This window comes from Triturus cristatus, chromosome 11, assembly GCF_964204655.1.
Source record: "Triturus cristatus chromosome 11, aTriCri1.1, whole genome shotgun sequence".
NCBI lineage: Eukaryota > Metazoa > Chordata > Amphibia > Caudata > Salamandridae > Triturus > Triturus cristatus.
The window spans coordinates 141,082,488-141,098,601 of NC_140594.1; the positions used below are offsets into that span (position 1 = coordinate 141,082,488).

At 46.7% G+C, this 16,114-nt stretch overlaps 1 protein-coding gene across 14 annotated transcripts in view; it reads left to right on the forward strand.

Annotated features, from left to right (window-relative positions):
* Window positions 1–16,114, forward strand: part of NCOR2 (nuclear receptor corepressor 2) — a 1,213,077-nt gene that overhangs the window by 1,168,417 nt on the left and 28,546 nt on the right. For 11 of the 14 annotated variants that reach the window (XM_085635706.1, XM_085635711.1, XM_085635712.1 and 8 more), the window contains one exon: window positions 10,646–10,867. In XM_085635706.1, coding sequence (XP_085491832.1) covers window positions 10,646–10,867 — 222 coding nt within the window. The remainder of the gene's footprint in view (window positions 1–10,645; window positions 10,868–16,114) is intronic. The other 3 variants (XM_085635715.1, XM_085635716.1, XM_085635717.1) reach the window with 1 other exon arrangement.

Consider the following 16,114-nt stretch of genomic DNA (forward strand, 5'->3'; position numbering starts at 1 on the left):
ATAACAAAGCAATGTCCAGAAGACATAGAGTAACAGGCCCCAAAGGGCCTTAGCTTAGCAAGCTATCCACGTCCTTATGTAAAAAGGACCAAAGTTTGGCCAGTAGCCAATCAGCTAGCACCACCCTCTAGAACCCTCCTGGAAGGAGCTCTAGTCCCTCAGATTTTCTACCGCACGTCGTGCTAAGGGAGTCTCCACTGAGCTCTGCTCATTGCTTCTGGATTTCCAGTGCTTTCTACTCAAAACTTTCTTGATTTGTCATGGCTGATACTCCTAAGAAAGGACTCTTTAGATCCTGTGCTTCCTGTGGGAAGAAACGGCTTCACGTGGATGATCAGCATAAGGACTGACTTTCTTGTCTGTACCCCAGCGACAGCGCCAAAGACTGCAAGGTATGTCGTACCTTTTCAACTAAGACCCTGAAGGACAGAGAAGGGCGCCTTTTAATCTGGCTACAAAGGCTGAAGGACAAGGACTCTGTGGTGTCCTCTGAGGAGAGTGAGAGTTCTATTATTTCTTCTCACTCCTCACGCAAACGACCAAGGGCGTCATCTCCGGGCCCTTCGCCGCAGCCACCTCTTAAGAAGACACACAAAAAGTCTTCAGAGGTTCTGGCCTCACCTCTGCCAGGAATTTCCTCTCCTCCAGATGTCCAGGTTACTTTTAAAAAGCCAGTTTCTGCCCCGTCGCCAACCTCGTCGACGGTGGCTCCATTGACGAAAAGATGGACGGCAGTCTGTGTAACCTCGTCGACGACGACGATATCGACTGTCATGTCCCATTCAATGACCACGTCGACGACGACAACACCATCGTCGACGGCAGGTAAAATGATCTCGTCGACGCTGAAGATCAGAAAATCGTCGTCGACAGCTAAGCCGCCGACGACATCGTCAACAGCAGGATCGTCGACGTCAGCTTCGTCGACGCCCGCCTCATCGTCGAAGAAAACATCGTCGGCGAGACCTTTGCCGTCGACGACAAGTACACCGTTGACAAGACCATCGTCGTCGACGCCGTCGTCGACGAAGAAACAATTCTCATCTTCCTCGCTGACGACGACGCCGCCGTCGATGACTTCGTCGACGCTGTCTCACATGCCTATTACACCGCCTACCATTCTACCGTCGACGGGCCCGTCGACGGATCTTGACTCTGAGACACCCAATACTTATGTGCACCTCAAAATCACCAAACGAGCACTGACTCCGGCCCTTACATCGCCCAGTAGGGTCTCCACCTTACCGCCTGCTCAGCTTTTTGAGGAGGAAGATTCAGGGGACGACAGTATGTTCCCAGCTGCGACAAGCCCTTCACAGCTACATGTGAAATACCAAGATACCTCAGACTATGAGGACATGGACCAGGATTATCAACAGGTTCCACCTCCACAATACGTGCAGCCACCACCTTCCATGGTTTGCCTGCCTGCATCACTGGTCACGGATCTCCAATTCCTGATCACGGACTACAAACAGCGGTTTCCGACGCCGGCGCCTCCTCCGACGCCAGTTGCGCCGCCAACACCAAGGCCAAGACCGCCGCCATTGGTACTGCAATCAGAGCCTACTCCAACGCCACTTCCTCCCACAACAGATGAGGAAGATGAGGAAGAACCTGAAGAGGGAGAACTTCAGGAGGTCCATTCTCATCATGACGAATGGGATGATTACATCCTTCCCTGCCCGACTTCTCCTGCCCCTACCACGGCCGACTCGCCTCCAGAGGATATTGGCGGCTTCCATAACATTATAGAGAGAGCGGCCCAGCGCTTTCAAATCCCAATGCCCTCGCATCAGCAAGACTGTTTCCTTTATGATTTTAAGGAACCCTTTAAGAAGTCCGTACGGGCAATTCCACTTATAGACTACATTTGAGAACAAGGAATTAAAATTATGCAACATCCTTCCTCTGTTCCTCCAGTGTTACCACGCCCGGACAAAAAATATAAAGCGCCAGACACAGCCCCGGTTTGTTTCACGGGCCATCCGAAACCGGATTCGGTCATTACGCAGGCCGCACAGAGGAGGTCAAGCAACCCGGCTGCTCTATTGACAGCTCCACCTGATAAAGAGGGCAGGCGCTTAGACACCGTAGGCAAACGTTTTTCTTCAATGTCGGCCTTAACTGTGCGGGCCTCTAACGCCCTGGCACTTTTGGGGCGTTATAATCGTCAAATGTGGGCAGACATTGCACCATACATGGCAGACCTGCCAGAGGAATCCAAAGAAGATGCAAAAAAGATCTTGCTCGAGGGAGAAAGATCTGCCTCTGAAATAATAGACTGTGCAATGGATATTGCTTCCACGGGTTTCCGACAACTAGCGGGCGCAGCAGTTCTCCAACGCCAGGCTTGGCTAAAGGCAACCTCCTTCAGACCGGAGGTCCAGACCAAGGTGTTGGACATGCCGTACGATGGACAACTTCTGTTTGGCACCCACATTGATGAGGCATTACAGGGGATTAAAAAAGATACGGATACTGCCAGGGCGTTGGGTACCTTACAATTCCGGAACCCTTCCTTTCGGGGTTCCAGGGGAAGAGGTCAATCCTCTGGTAGGGGAGAATTCCACCAACGCTCCTCATTCTCCTCTTCCCAGCAACACCGTCCGCAATATCAACAGCGACAACAATCCGCATACACGAAGTCCTCCTTTCGTGGTAAAGGTGGACGCCAAAAGGGAACCGCCCGACGGCAATGACTTCCAACTACGGCCGGTCTCCACCTTCTCGCCACCCTCCAAGATTGGCGGCAACATTTCCCACTTTCTCCACAACTGGCAAAGAATAACTACAGACCGTTGGGTTCTACAATTAGTACAATTCGGCCATTCCCTGGAATTCATACAAATCCCTCCTCACACCCCTTCCCGCCCAACACTTCACAAAAACCTACGTCAGTTACTCTTGGAGGTGAAGACTATACTCCAAAAAGGAGCTATAGAGCGAGTTCCCCCAAACCAACGGGGAAAAGGGTTCTACTCCCGCTTCTTCCTCATCCGGAAAAAGGAAAAAAAATGGAGACCAATATTGGACTTACGGAATCTAAACAAATATCTGAAACAGCAGTCGTTTCGTATGGTCACCATTCAGGAGGTATTACATCTACTCAATGCGAACGACTACATGGTGTCGTTAGACCTGCAAGACGCCTATTTTCATATTCCGATACATCGCAACCACAAGAAATTCCTACGATTCGTGGTGGCCGGCAGACATTACCAGTTCCGGGTTCTGCCGTTTGGCCTCAAATCGGCGCCCCGCATTTTCACCAAATGTCTAGCTCCAGTGGCGGCCTACCTACGCCATCACCATCATCAGGTTTTTCCTTATCTAGACGACTGGCTGGTCAAGTCTCCATCTCTTCAGGGCGCGTCCAGGTCTTCCACCGCCTGTCTAACGCTCTTCGATTCACTAGGGCTAACTCTCAATCACGAGAAGTCCGTCCTTCAGCCGTCTGAGCGCATGAACTTTCTGGGCGCTACTCTGGACACGGTACTACGGAAAGCTTTTCCATCGCAGGAACGCAAAGACAAGCTGCAGTCGTTAGCTCTACGGATAATGTCCGAAAAGACGCTGTCAGTGCGTCTCTTCAAATCCCTTCTCGGGATGATGTCTTCTTGCATTCTCTTGGTTCCGCATTGCCATCTCCATATGCGACCCCTTCAAGAAGAACTGTCGGATCAATGGGTACAGTGTACAGGGTCCTTCGATGACGTCATCCAGGTCACCCCTGTGATCAGGAAGGCTCTACGGTGGTGGGTAAGTCCCCAGAACCTTTCAAAAGGCTTGCCTTTCTTGCTTCCTGCAGCACCTCACATAATCAACACGGATGCTTCCCTGGAGGGCTGGGGGGCTTTCCTTCAGGAGCTTCAGATAAGCGGGAAATGGTCCCCGACAGAGAGGGCACTTCATATCAATCTCCTGGAGCTGCGCGCAGTCTACCTGGCTCTGGTGGCAAAATTCTTAGAACAGGGTATTCAAATATTAGGAAGTAGTGGCGTTCTGCAGATAAACGTAGGTATATTGAGTTACAATATCTGTATGGTGCAAAACAGGGAGGGGAGACCCCTGAACCCCTCAAATTGTAAAGGCCCCAAAAAATTTTTTTGACCTCAAGCTGAGCAAAAGACCGGTCCTGTGCACACATACAATTATATAATCACTGATCGATACAGGTAAGTACAATGCATCAAAGAAAACATTCATGTATGATTTGAAAATTTCGTTTAATAAGCATAACCAGCCGACACGTGTTTCATCGTGGGAAGTGTGAACCACGAATCTTCAGGGCTGGAAAAAATACAAAATGATTCATGCTAAGACAAGTGCCATAAGCAAGGCGATACTATAAAATAATGCTCATTCCAAACGTAGTATGAAAAAACAGTGCGAAGATATACAGGAAGAGAACACCACAACTCCAAGAAGGTGCTGAAGTAATAATAAGATAAATGTGTCAATAGTGCCTACACCACCAATCGGTGTAAAGTCAAAAAAGAGAAAGGAAGAAAGGAAAAAGCAACAAGATATCCCCAATGCACCCGAATATGTGGAGCGAATCAAACGCTAAGTCCCCCAACGGTAAAGAGTACCAAACAAATGTCCACACAAGAACCATACCTGAAGCTAATGCCAAAAAAGCAGTAGATGCTGTAAAGTAAAACAATACAAACAACGAGTAAACAAGAAGTCTTATAATACCACGACAATGGAAAGCGAGGCGTGTAAGACACAGTAAAAAGGGATGTCTTACCCCACTACCGGTGATAATTCCAACCCGGTAGGGTCAATACAGGGTCAGTCGGACTGCACAGATTAGTAATGTCTCTGTGTGAATAAAAAATAATAATATACCTAATGTAGACAGCATATGGAAGTGTAGAGGAGTAAGTGCAAGCAAACGATTAATGCCAAAATAACAAGAAAACAAATCGTACCTTCAAGATAAAACAGCCACGATCAGAAATAACTTTGTACCGCCAGTCGCGTGAAAATCCGATATGCATAAAAAGTATCTTAAGGGAGAAATTCCCGCTAGTAGTAGTCTGGCAACGTGTTCGTCAAGACAAGTCAATGACATCCATTATCTATAATGCAAACCACAACGGAAAACACATAAGGTGAAGTTGGATGTCACCCATTGCGTATACTCAAAGTATATAGGAAATGTAAAAATGAAATCTCTCTCGTCTATTGTACAACGAATGAGATTATCAACTAACTAATTACTTACAAAAGAAGCGAAGCGTCCGAGCGGCCTGGCGGCATAAATTCCGTATGTTAGTGTGTCACAGAATTCCGACCCGGAAGTGCTTAAATAGCCGGATAGTACCGGAACACTAGAGCGTAAACAAACCAAGATAGTACCCGAAAGAAGACAGACTTCAAAGTAATAACGATGAAGTCTCGTAATATAAAAACTACACAGAGTCTCATACTTGATAGTCGATCAGCCCTCGCTAAAAAGACCATTGTCCTAGTGCCATGTTACAATATGTCTCGAGCTCATCCGCGACAAGGAGAGTGAAAAAAGTCGATGAGGAAGATGAGGAAGAACCTGAAGAGGGAGAACTTCAGGAGGTCCATTCTCATCATGACGAATGGGATGATTACATCCTTCCCTGCCCGACTTCTCCTGCCCCTACCACGGCCGACTCGCCTCCAGAGGATATTGGCGGCTTCCATAACATTATAGAGAGAGCGGCCCAGCGCTTTCAAATCCCAATGCCCTCGCATCAGCAAGACTGTTTCCTTTATGATTTTAAGGAACCCTTTAAGAAGTCCGTACGGGCAATTCCACTTATAGACTACATTTGAGAACAAGGAATTAAAATTATGCAACATCCTTCCTCTGTTCCTCCAGTGTTACCACGCCTGGACAAAAAATATAAAGCGCCAGACACAGCCCCGGTTTGTTTCACGGGCCATCCGAAACCGGATTCGGTCATTACGCAGGCCGCACAGAGGAGGTCAAGCAACCCGGCTGCTCTATTGACAGCTCCACCTGATAAAGAGGGCAGGCGCTTAGACACCGTAGGCAAACGTTTTTCTTCAATGTCGGCCTTAACTGTGCGGGCCTCTAACGCCCTGGCACTTTTGGGGCGTTATAATCGTCAAATGTGGGCAGACATTGCACCATACATGGCAGACCTGCCAGAGGAATCCAAAGAAGATGCAAAAAAGATCTTGCTCGAGGGAGAAAGATCTGCCTCTGAAATAATAGACTGTGCAATGGATATTGCTTCCACGGGTTTCCGACAACTAGCGGGCGCAGCAGTTCTCCAACGCCAGGCTTGGCTAAAGGCAACCTCCTTCAGACCGGAGGTCCAGACCAAGGTGTTGGACATGCCGTACGATGGACAACTTCTGTTTGGCACCCACATTGATGAGGCATTACAGGGGATTAAAAAAGATACGGATACTGCCAGGGCGTTGGGTACCTTACAATTCCGGAACCCTTCCTTTCGGGGTTCCAGGGGAAGAGGTCAATCCTCTGGTAGGGGAGAATTCCACCAACGCTCCTCATTCTCCTCTTCCCAGCAACACCGTCCGCAATATCAACAGCGACAACAATCCGCATACACGAAGTCCTCCTTTCGTGGTAAAGGTGGACGTCAAAAGGGAACCGCCCGACGGCAATGACTTCCAACTACGGCCGGTCTCCACCTTCTCGCCACCCTCCAAGATTGGCGGCAACATTTCCCACTTTCTCCACAACTGGCAAAGAATAACTACAGACCGTTGGGTTCTACAATTAGTACAATTCGGCCATTCCCTGGAATTCATATAAATCCCTCCTCACACCCCTCCCCGCCCAACACTTCACAAAAACCTACGTCAGTTACTCTTGGAGGTGAAGACTATACTCCAAAAAGGAGCTATAGAGCGAGTTCCCCCAAACCAACGGGGAAAAGGGTTCTACTCCCGCTTCTTCCTCATCCGGAAAAAGGAAAAAAAATGGAGACCAATATTGGACTTACGGAATCTAAACAAATATCTGAAACAGCAGTCGTTTCGTATGGTCACCATTCAGGAGGTATTACATCTACTCAATGCGAACGACTACATGGTGTCGTTAGACCTGCAAGACGCCTATTTTCATATTCCGATACATCGCAACCACAAGAAATTCCTACGATTCGTGGTGGCCGGCAGACATTACCAGTTCCGGGTTCTGCCGTTTGGCCTCAAATCGGCGCCCCGCATTTTCACCAAATGTCTAGCTCCAGTGGCGGCCTACCTACGCCATCACCATCATCAGGTTTTTCCTTATCTAGACGACTGGCTGGTCAAGTCTCCATCTCTTCAGGGCGCGTCCAGGTCTTCCACCGCCTGTCTAACGCTCTTCGATTCACTAGGGCTAACTCTCAATCACGAGAAGTCCGTCCTTCAGCCGTCTGAGCGCATGAACTTTCTGGGCGCTACTCTGGACACGGTACTACGGAAAGCTTTTCCATCGCAGGAACGCAAAGACAAGCTGCAGTCGTTAGCTCTACGGATAATGTCCGAAAAGACGCTGTCAGTGCGTCTCTTCAAATCCCTTCTCGGGATGATGTCTTCTTGCATTCTCTTGGTTCCGCATTGCCGTCTCCATATGCGACCCCTTCAAGAAGAACTGTCGGATCAATGGGTACAGTGTACAGGGTCCTTCGATGACGTCATCCAGGTCACCCCTGTGATCAGGAAGGCTCTACGGTGGTGGGTAAGTCCCCAGAACCTTTCAAAAGGCTTGCCTTTCTTGCTTCCTGCAGCACCTCACATAATCAACACGGATGCTTCCCTGGAGGGCTGGGGGGCTTTCCTTCAGGAGCTTCAGATAAGCGGGAAATGGTCCCCGACAGAGAGGGCACTTCATATCAATCTCCTGGAGCTGCGCGCAGTCTACCTGGCTCTGGTGGCTTTCCTCCCAAGAATCAAAAACTCCATGGTGCTTGTCAGAACAGACAACACGACAACAATGCACTATTTGAACAAGCAGGGAGGAACACGCTCGCTGACACTATCTCGAGAATCACAAAAAATTTGGAGTTGGCTACTCAGTCACAACATCTCTCTTCGAGCAGATTATGTGCCAGGTGTCCACAACGTATTGGTAGATTCCCTCAGCAGAAGGCAGTCAACATGCCACGAGTGGGAACTGGACCAGCAAGTCCTCAACAGCATCTTCGATCAATGGGGCACCCCTATTCTGGACCTATTCGCCACCCAGAACAATGCCAAATGCCAACACTTTACAAGCTGGCATCCCCAAGGAGGGTCTCTGGGGAATGCCTTTTCGATAGCATGGTGCAACGTCTTTGCGTAGGCCTTTCCGCCGTTTCCCCTGATTCCCAGGGTGCTACGGAAGATGAAAGCGGAGCCCTGCACTCTGATATTGATAGCCCCAGCTTGGCCACGCCAGCACTGGTTCACGGAGCTTCACCTCCTCTCCCTGGAAGCTCCAATCAAACTGAAACCGTTTCCATCCCTGCTAACGCTCCACAATCAACAGGTTCAGCATCCGGATCCGGCATCTCTCAGGTTATCTGCATGGCTCCTGAGTTCAGAGAGTTCCAGGGCTTAGACATTCTTCCGGATTGCAGACAAATCCTAGCTCGGGCTCGAGCGGATAGCACCAACAGAACATATTCATTGAAATGGAAACGATTCTGCATATGGTGCAAAACAAACAGGTTACACCCTCTTTCTTCGACCCCGGAACAGATTTTACCGTACCTCCTGCACCTCGCAAAATCTGGTCTAGCTCATGCCTCCATCAAAGTACATCTAGCAGCGATATCTCGCTTTAGGAGATCCTCTACAGGTCCATCTTTGTGGTCTCACAGACTTATCAAACAATTTCTTAGAGGGCTGTTCAGAACTTTTCCTCCAGTAAAGCCTGTACCACCGGCTTGGCATCTTAACACGGTTTTGGCTCAGCTGATCAAACACCCGTTTGAGCCAATCCACAGAGCAGACCTTAAGTATGTATCCTGGAAGATTGCACTTCTACTGGCCCTTACCTCGGCAAGACGAGTTGGAGAACTCCAGGCGTTCTCAATCCAAGACCCTTTCATTCAGTTCAAACGGGACAGGGTCATTCTTCGAACAAATCCGAAGTTTATTCCTAAGGTTCCGACGCAGTTCCACCTCAATGAACCTATCATACTACGTTCATTCTTCCCGAATCCACAAATTGGGGCAGAAAAGACTCTTCATTCATTAGATATTAAGCGCTGTCTCAAGTTTTACATTGATAGAACTAAAACATTTCGGAAGTCTAATCAACTTTTTGTGGCATACAGTAGGCCTAGAAAAGGGCTTCCGCTCACCAAACAGAGTATCTCCCGCTGGATCTCTTCAGCCATCACCTTCTGTCACCAATAGGCAGGACGTCCACTGCAATCAGCAGTTCGTGCCCATTCCACAAGGGCGATGTCTACTTCCATGGCACTGTTTGCAGGAGTGCCCATTGTGGACATTTGTAGAGCGGCCACATGGAAGACGCCGCATACATTCACCAGGCATTACTGCCTGGACACGGAGATCATGAAGGATGCTGCAGTGGGTCAAGTGGTACTCCGTCATCTATTTCAATAAAGGTGAGCCCTTTCCTTTTTTCAGCCCGCCATCCTGGTCTCTTTACACACATTTCGCACTGTTATGTTTACATTACCTGAGTCATGGTTCTCTAATACTTTATCTTTCACATGGATATGTTATTATCTAGTGACTGTATATTTACTGTACCTGCCGAAATGTGCTTTGTATTGCTTACTATTCTGATTCAGGCATGTGAATCTATGAAAGATACCCTAATACTGGATAAGGAACGCGTTACTTACCTGTAACTGCGGTTATCCAGTATTGGTATCTTTCATAGATTCACATGCAACCCACCCACCTCCCCTGGAAGGGCTCTCTTGGATCTCTCAGTGATACAACTACTTAGCACTGTGCTTACGAAAATCTGAGGGACTAGAGCTCCTTCCAGGAGGGTTCTAGAGGGTGGTGCTAGCTGATTGGCTACTGGCCAAACTTTGGTCCTTTTTACATAAGGACGTGGATAGCTTGCTTAGCTAAGGCCCTTTGGGGCCTGTTACTCTATGTCTTCTGGACATTGCTTTGTTATTTACCGGTGACTCCCATCCCGACGACGGGGAATGATTCAGGCATGTGAATCTATGAAAGATACCAATACTGGATAACCGCAGTTACAGGTAAGTAACGCGTTCCTTGTCCTTACTGCTTGCTCGAAAACTAACCAAAAGTGTTCCTGGACATTTGTTGTATAACGACCCTTCTGGAAACCTTACATGGGGAGTTGCTATGGCCAGAGTGCCCCAGTCATGCTCTCCTGTCACAGAATGTGTTCCTTGAGTGTCTAATATTTGTTTATTTTGGTAGTGATCAGTGGGAACAAATGCAAATGTAAACATGGTGATTGTATACTGTGAATGTCGCTTACTGAACACGAAATACAGAAATGAGTTGTGTTTCTGTATTTTCTTAGTAGCCCACGAAGCTTGTCTAGTTGCATTGCAGATCTTAACATATGATGGTGGTTTGTGGCTTGCAAGAAAGTGCTGATGGTTTCTTCTCTTTCTCTTCTTCTCTCCCCTCCCCCTTTTATCTCTCCTAATGATTCTGTCTCACCTCCCAGGGCCTATCAGCTGTAGAAGCCAGTCGGTCCATGAGAATTCCAGCAACAACATGGGGTTGGAGGCAATTATTAGGAAGGCCCTAATGGGTAAATATGACGAGCAGTGGGAAGAGCGCTCGCCTCTCAGTGCCAATGCTTTTAACCCTTTGAATGCCAGTGTGCCCGCTGCTATGCCCATAACCGCTGCTGAAGGACGGACTGACGAGATGCGCTCCTTGCCAGGTCTGCAGCCCTTTCCATCTTGCCGTATCTCTAATGGTCATTAATTTCTTAATTTTTTCCCAGCTCTTTGCTTTCAGTTTGCTAATACTGGTTTTTGTGCAGGCTGTTGAGGTGCTTCTGCTTATCTCTAAAACACTTACAAATGCGGTTTTCTTTCCTCCTCTCCTTTTCTTATAAAGGATATTGTGTTTAATACAACCTCATGTGTCAATAATAGTCATGTAGTAAGTTTTATGTTATTACAATTAGGATATAGACATTGGTCAGCAGAGAAAGTCCTCGTATCAGACAGATTGCCCTGTCACGATAGTGCTATGCTCCATGGAGATACATTTGGGATTGTACCGAGAATCTTGGCACAAACGGTTTACTCAGAAAACCTTGTCAAACATATTTTTTTGTTCCTGTGAAAAGTTAAATTTTGAAAGCAGTAAATAAGACACTTACTTTTAGTGGCTCATCCTCAAAGTCTTGTTTCACGTAATATTAATTTTCAATTCACAATGTATTCGTTTTGATAAAGACCTTCAAGGAAGATCAGCAGAGCTAAATGCATCGAAACACCGCTATTTGCATGAAATATATAAGTACATATCATTTCATTTTTGTTTTGAATGAAAGAAAATAACTTTTTTTTAAAAAGTAAACATTTATAAGGAGCATTTAATGACTCTGGGTTAGTATCTGTCCTGTTGACAGACACAAAGTTGTAATCCATGGCCATTTCTTGTCCTATAAAGATACCTCCTTCAAAGGTCCACCAATTTGGGAAACTGAAATAGTACATGCTCCAAATCATGTCTCCAAATTTATTCTGTGTGCTACAAATCTTTCCAATTACCTAAATATATTTATTTTTAATTAAGGGGTCATCCACAATTGTTTTTCTTTTTTTATAACTTAACCCAATTAGTACTGCAAAATGGAGTTTAAAAATATTGACCTATTCTATATTATTTCAGAATTATTATACCATCAACGTATATCTAAAGCCAAAATTGAAACAAGCCGTTGGTGGTATATTGATTTTGAAGATCATGGAAAAAGAATAACGAGATAAGAATGAAGACAAGTGTTTAGTTTGGGGAAAAAGGATTTCACTACACATCCTTTCCCTCTCCAGTAGTTCATAAATGAAAAAAAGTTGTTTTAAAAGTACATTTAGCAATTTTTCAGGAGAGATTTCCTGTTCGTGCCTCCCCTACCTTCGTGTTCTGCTCCCATTGTCTATTTGATAATTTGTGTACTATGATTTTCTGTGATGTGCTTCTCATTGGAATTCAACCACTATTGCCTAAGGTGTTCCAAACTGGAGAATGTAGCATAATTGACCACTTTTTGATCAGGGCAGTAGACCCATTTTCGAGATGTGCCATGTAAATACAAGCACAGCATTGTAGAAGGTGGTACTCCTGTACGGAAAGGATATTGGAGTCCATAAAGAAAATTGCAAGTAAACTGTTTGCACCTGGAGAGGCCAAGAGGCATCTAAGCTGGCAGTTCTTAAAAGTCCATAGTCCTAGATTTGGGTACACGGCTATGCCACAGAATAGTGGCAAGGCATGAAACAGGGTTTCCTAATGTCAGGGAGAAGACCATGCATGGGGTTTAGACAGTCAAACTAGAGACCAACACAGGCTTTTGTATTGGAGTTTAGATCACAGAAATTGGTTGTTAAAAGTACAGTGACTAATTAGCAGCCTAAAACTTATAAGGTTAAGTGTGACGTCCGGCGAGAATGCTTTCTAACTATAGTGATCTGTTTTTACATGTTCGTGACTTGCTTGCATTCAACTTATATTGCTTGTGACATCATAGCCAGAGTCTACTGCATACTTAAAATTGAGCGACACCATAAGAATTATATACATAGTCATCATTAAGCCTGCCTTTTTTAAATACTATTTTAATTTATTAAACATGTTTGGAGAGAAAATTGCGGTTATTGACAGAACAACAGTTTGAGCGTACAGTTCATACAATCCTAGTACATGCAATTATAGTGAATCCTTTGAAAGCTAAAGAGGCATTTCTGATGGATACTTCTAACTGTAGTTTTCTCACCTTTAGAATATCCCCCAGTCTCCAGAATGGATGCAGATGTTTTCACTGCAGCTCTTCCACACGCCACTAACTGGCGACTTGTATCTCTGCATTAGCTTCATTCCCTCCTGGAAGTGGCAGAGCAGAGCAGAGCCTCATATAGGAGTCATTTAAGTCAAAGGAACTTATTGAGCGCACAAATCACCTGAACGGTCTCATGGCGCTTGCAGAACTCCGTAAAGATCTGGACAGCGTTATTTCTGATCAAATAGTCATGTTTGTAATTCCTTCCGAAAAAGCTTGTGATCAGAGATGGACAGAAGATGAGACGGAAGCTTATTCCAGAGGTCGTGGGCAAGAAAGGAAACAGATTGTTCTCCGCTTCATACAGTGCGAATTCGTAGCGGGGGAAGGAGAGATTTTGTGCTAGATCTTGAAAGTCTTCCTGGCTGATACCTGTTGAGCTTTTTCGCTAAATAACAGGGTCCGGTTCTGTATATAATCTTGTGGGTGAGGCATAGAATTTTAAAACGGCCTCTCTTTCTTACCGAAAGCCAGTGGAGAATCCTTAGACTGGTAAACCAAAGTTCAAGCTTGAAGGACAAAATACCAAAAGGCGAACCGGGACTCAACCCCAGCCTGCCACTTTCTAGAGAAAGAGAATTCACAAGGGCATCAATTTGCCACAATCTCTCCTCCAATCTTTATTTGACGAGCTGATTGTACAGTTTATCCAGTTGTGCTCCTAGCCATTGGTGATGCTGCAGCATATTTTTTTCACTCTTCGGGCTCCCTCTAGCGCATCTTTGGTCGCAAGGATCCGCAGGGACCTCCATTTGGGTTACCCCGGCAGATCCATTCTCTGTGCTGAGTCCCTGGAACCTGCCTCAGATTCAGCAGTGACTCTGGTGCAGACTTACATTCCAGCTTTAAGACATATTCTGGTCCGGATAGCACCGGAGGTGGGTTCTATGCTGGCGCCGGTGTTTGACCTCAATCTGAATCCTCCTTGACCCCGACACGATCACAGTCTGACTACACTCCAGTGCACCCAGTTCCCCTTACTGTGTGATTGAGACCAAACGATCCGTTTACCAAAGAGACATCCATGTTGCGCCACCTGCTTTTCAGTTCCTACTCTGACCAGAGTTTGCTGCCACTTGGAGATGACAGTGGAGATGATAGGGATAATTTACCCCCACATTATGTTGATGACAGTTTATATATGGATTTACAGGAGGTCAGTGAGTTGGATACTTACCCTGATACAGGGTTGATTCTCTCTTAGCCCTCCAGTGGAAGAAAGTGCTTCATTTGTGATATTCATCAATGTGCTGCTGACATCCTGGATCTACAACTTCTCTCTATTGACGTTAAACCAAATGTACGTACTGAAGTTCTCCAACCCAGGTCAACTACTTCTGAGCCCTTACCGTTTACTGAAGAACTAACTAACACCTTTACAGGCACTTGGTGTAAACCGTGCTGTACGCCACTAGTAAACACAGGTGGCCAGACACCACAGACAGGTGTCATGTAAACCTTAATTTCTTACCCTGCATCCTACTTCTAATAGTTTGGTGATCCAAGCTTCCACTGCCAAGGTGTATCCTAAATTGTTCCCCACGATCCCCCACCGCTCCCTGAAGCCAGATTTGCATACCAAAGGCGGTGGGCTGTTTGAAGATACCTGTCGTGGAATGCTAATGTGCAGGTCATCCTGTGGGAGGGGGTGTAAACACCCTCTGGCCGTTTAGGCTTTGTTCCTGGCCTCCTGAGAGCAGAGGCCCACACCCCTGGGGTCAGAAACATGTCTGTGGTGGCAGACTGGCTCGGACCAGTCAGTCAGCACACTAGTAGTTGTAGGTTTTCAGGAATCGGTGCGTTTAATAATACGAGATGTTTGATACCAAACATCTTGGGATTCAGTGAAGCCATCATGTAGCTGGGGAAGTCTTTTTCACCAGTGTTCAGCACATGCACTTAAAATGGCTTCCCTGGTCACTTGTACTGGCAGTAATTGAACTGCCCAGCACAGGGTCATATCTGCTCATGCAGATATATCCACCCATGCAGTATAGTGCACTCTGCATTAGGGCTGTAAGGCCTGCTGTAGAGGTGACTGACCCAGGCTGCATGCAGTGTCTGTGGGCATGGCACAAAGGGATGTGTGACATGTTGGGTTTTCACTTTTGTCTGTACCATGAATTGCAGCCTGCAGGGACAGTCTTCCTGTGCTTGGTGTGGGGTCCCTTAGGGTGGCACAATTCAAGGTGCCTCGTAGATCATGAATGGCGGTTGAACACTGAGGTGCTGCAGGTCATCTTCCAACAGTGGGGAGAAGCCTGGTTGGACATTTTCACCACAGACGAATGTGCGGTTTCAAAACATTTGCGCACTGGAGTTCATAAGAAAGATCTTCCTAGGAGACTCATTCTGGCTAGAGTGCCTCTTCATCTGCCACCCCAAGTTCTGAAGAAGATCAGGAATGACTGGGTCCAAGTCATCCTTGGCGTTAAGGACTGGACCAGGAGAGTGTGATACCCAGACTTTCTAGAAATGAGCAAAAGCCCTCCAATCACACTGCCACTTCAGGAGGGTCTTCTGTCAAAGAAGCAGGGCAAGGCTCTGCAGTCAATCCTGTGCAATTTACACCTCCATTTATGCCAGGCACTTGGGCAAATTTGTAGGCTGCCACAAACTCCACATCAGGCCACAAGCCAAACAGTTTGTGATGCCACAGTGGGATGTTAATCTGGTGCTGATGTTCCTTGGGTGCACCCCTTTGAGCTAGTAAACATCTGCTTTTTGAGTCTTTTGACTATAAAAACTGTCTGTCCCATTGCAAGTACTTCAGCTGGTCACCTGCATGAGCGCCAAAGCTCTCTTGGTGCAGCCACCGTACGCCACCTTTTTCCCCATACAAACTGGTGTTGAGGACCAGGGCAGCCTTTTTGCAAAAAGTTGTGACTCCTTTTCACGTTGGGAAACCTATCACCCTCCCATCAATCTTTGTTCTGAATCACCCCTCCAAAGAGGAGAAGAGGCTCCATTGGCTGGAGCCCAAATGAGTCGGAAGCTTATACATGAATTGTTCCAAAGACTATTGGGTGGATGATCAGCTCTTTCTGTGGTTCTCGGAGGCAACGAAGGGTAAGGCAGTGCTGAAGATGACTCTGTGGAGATGAATGGTAGTTCTCTGAT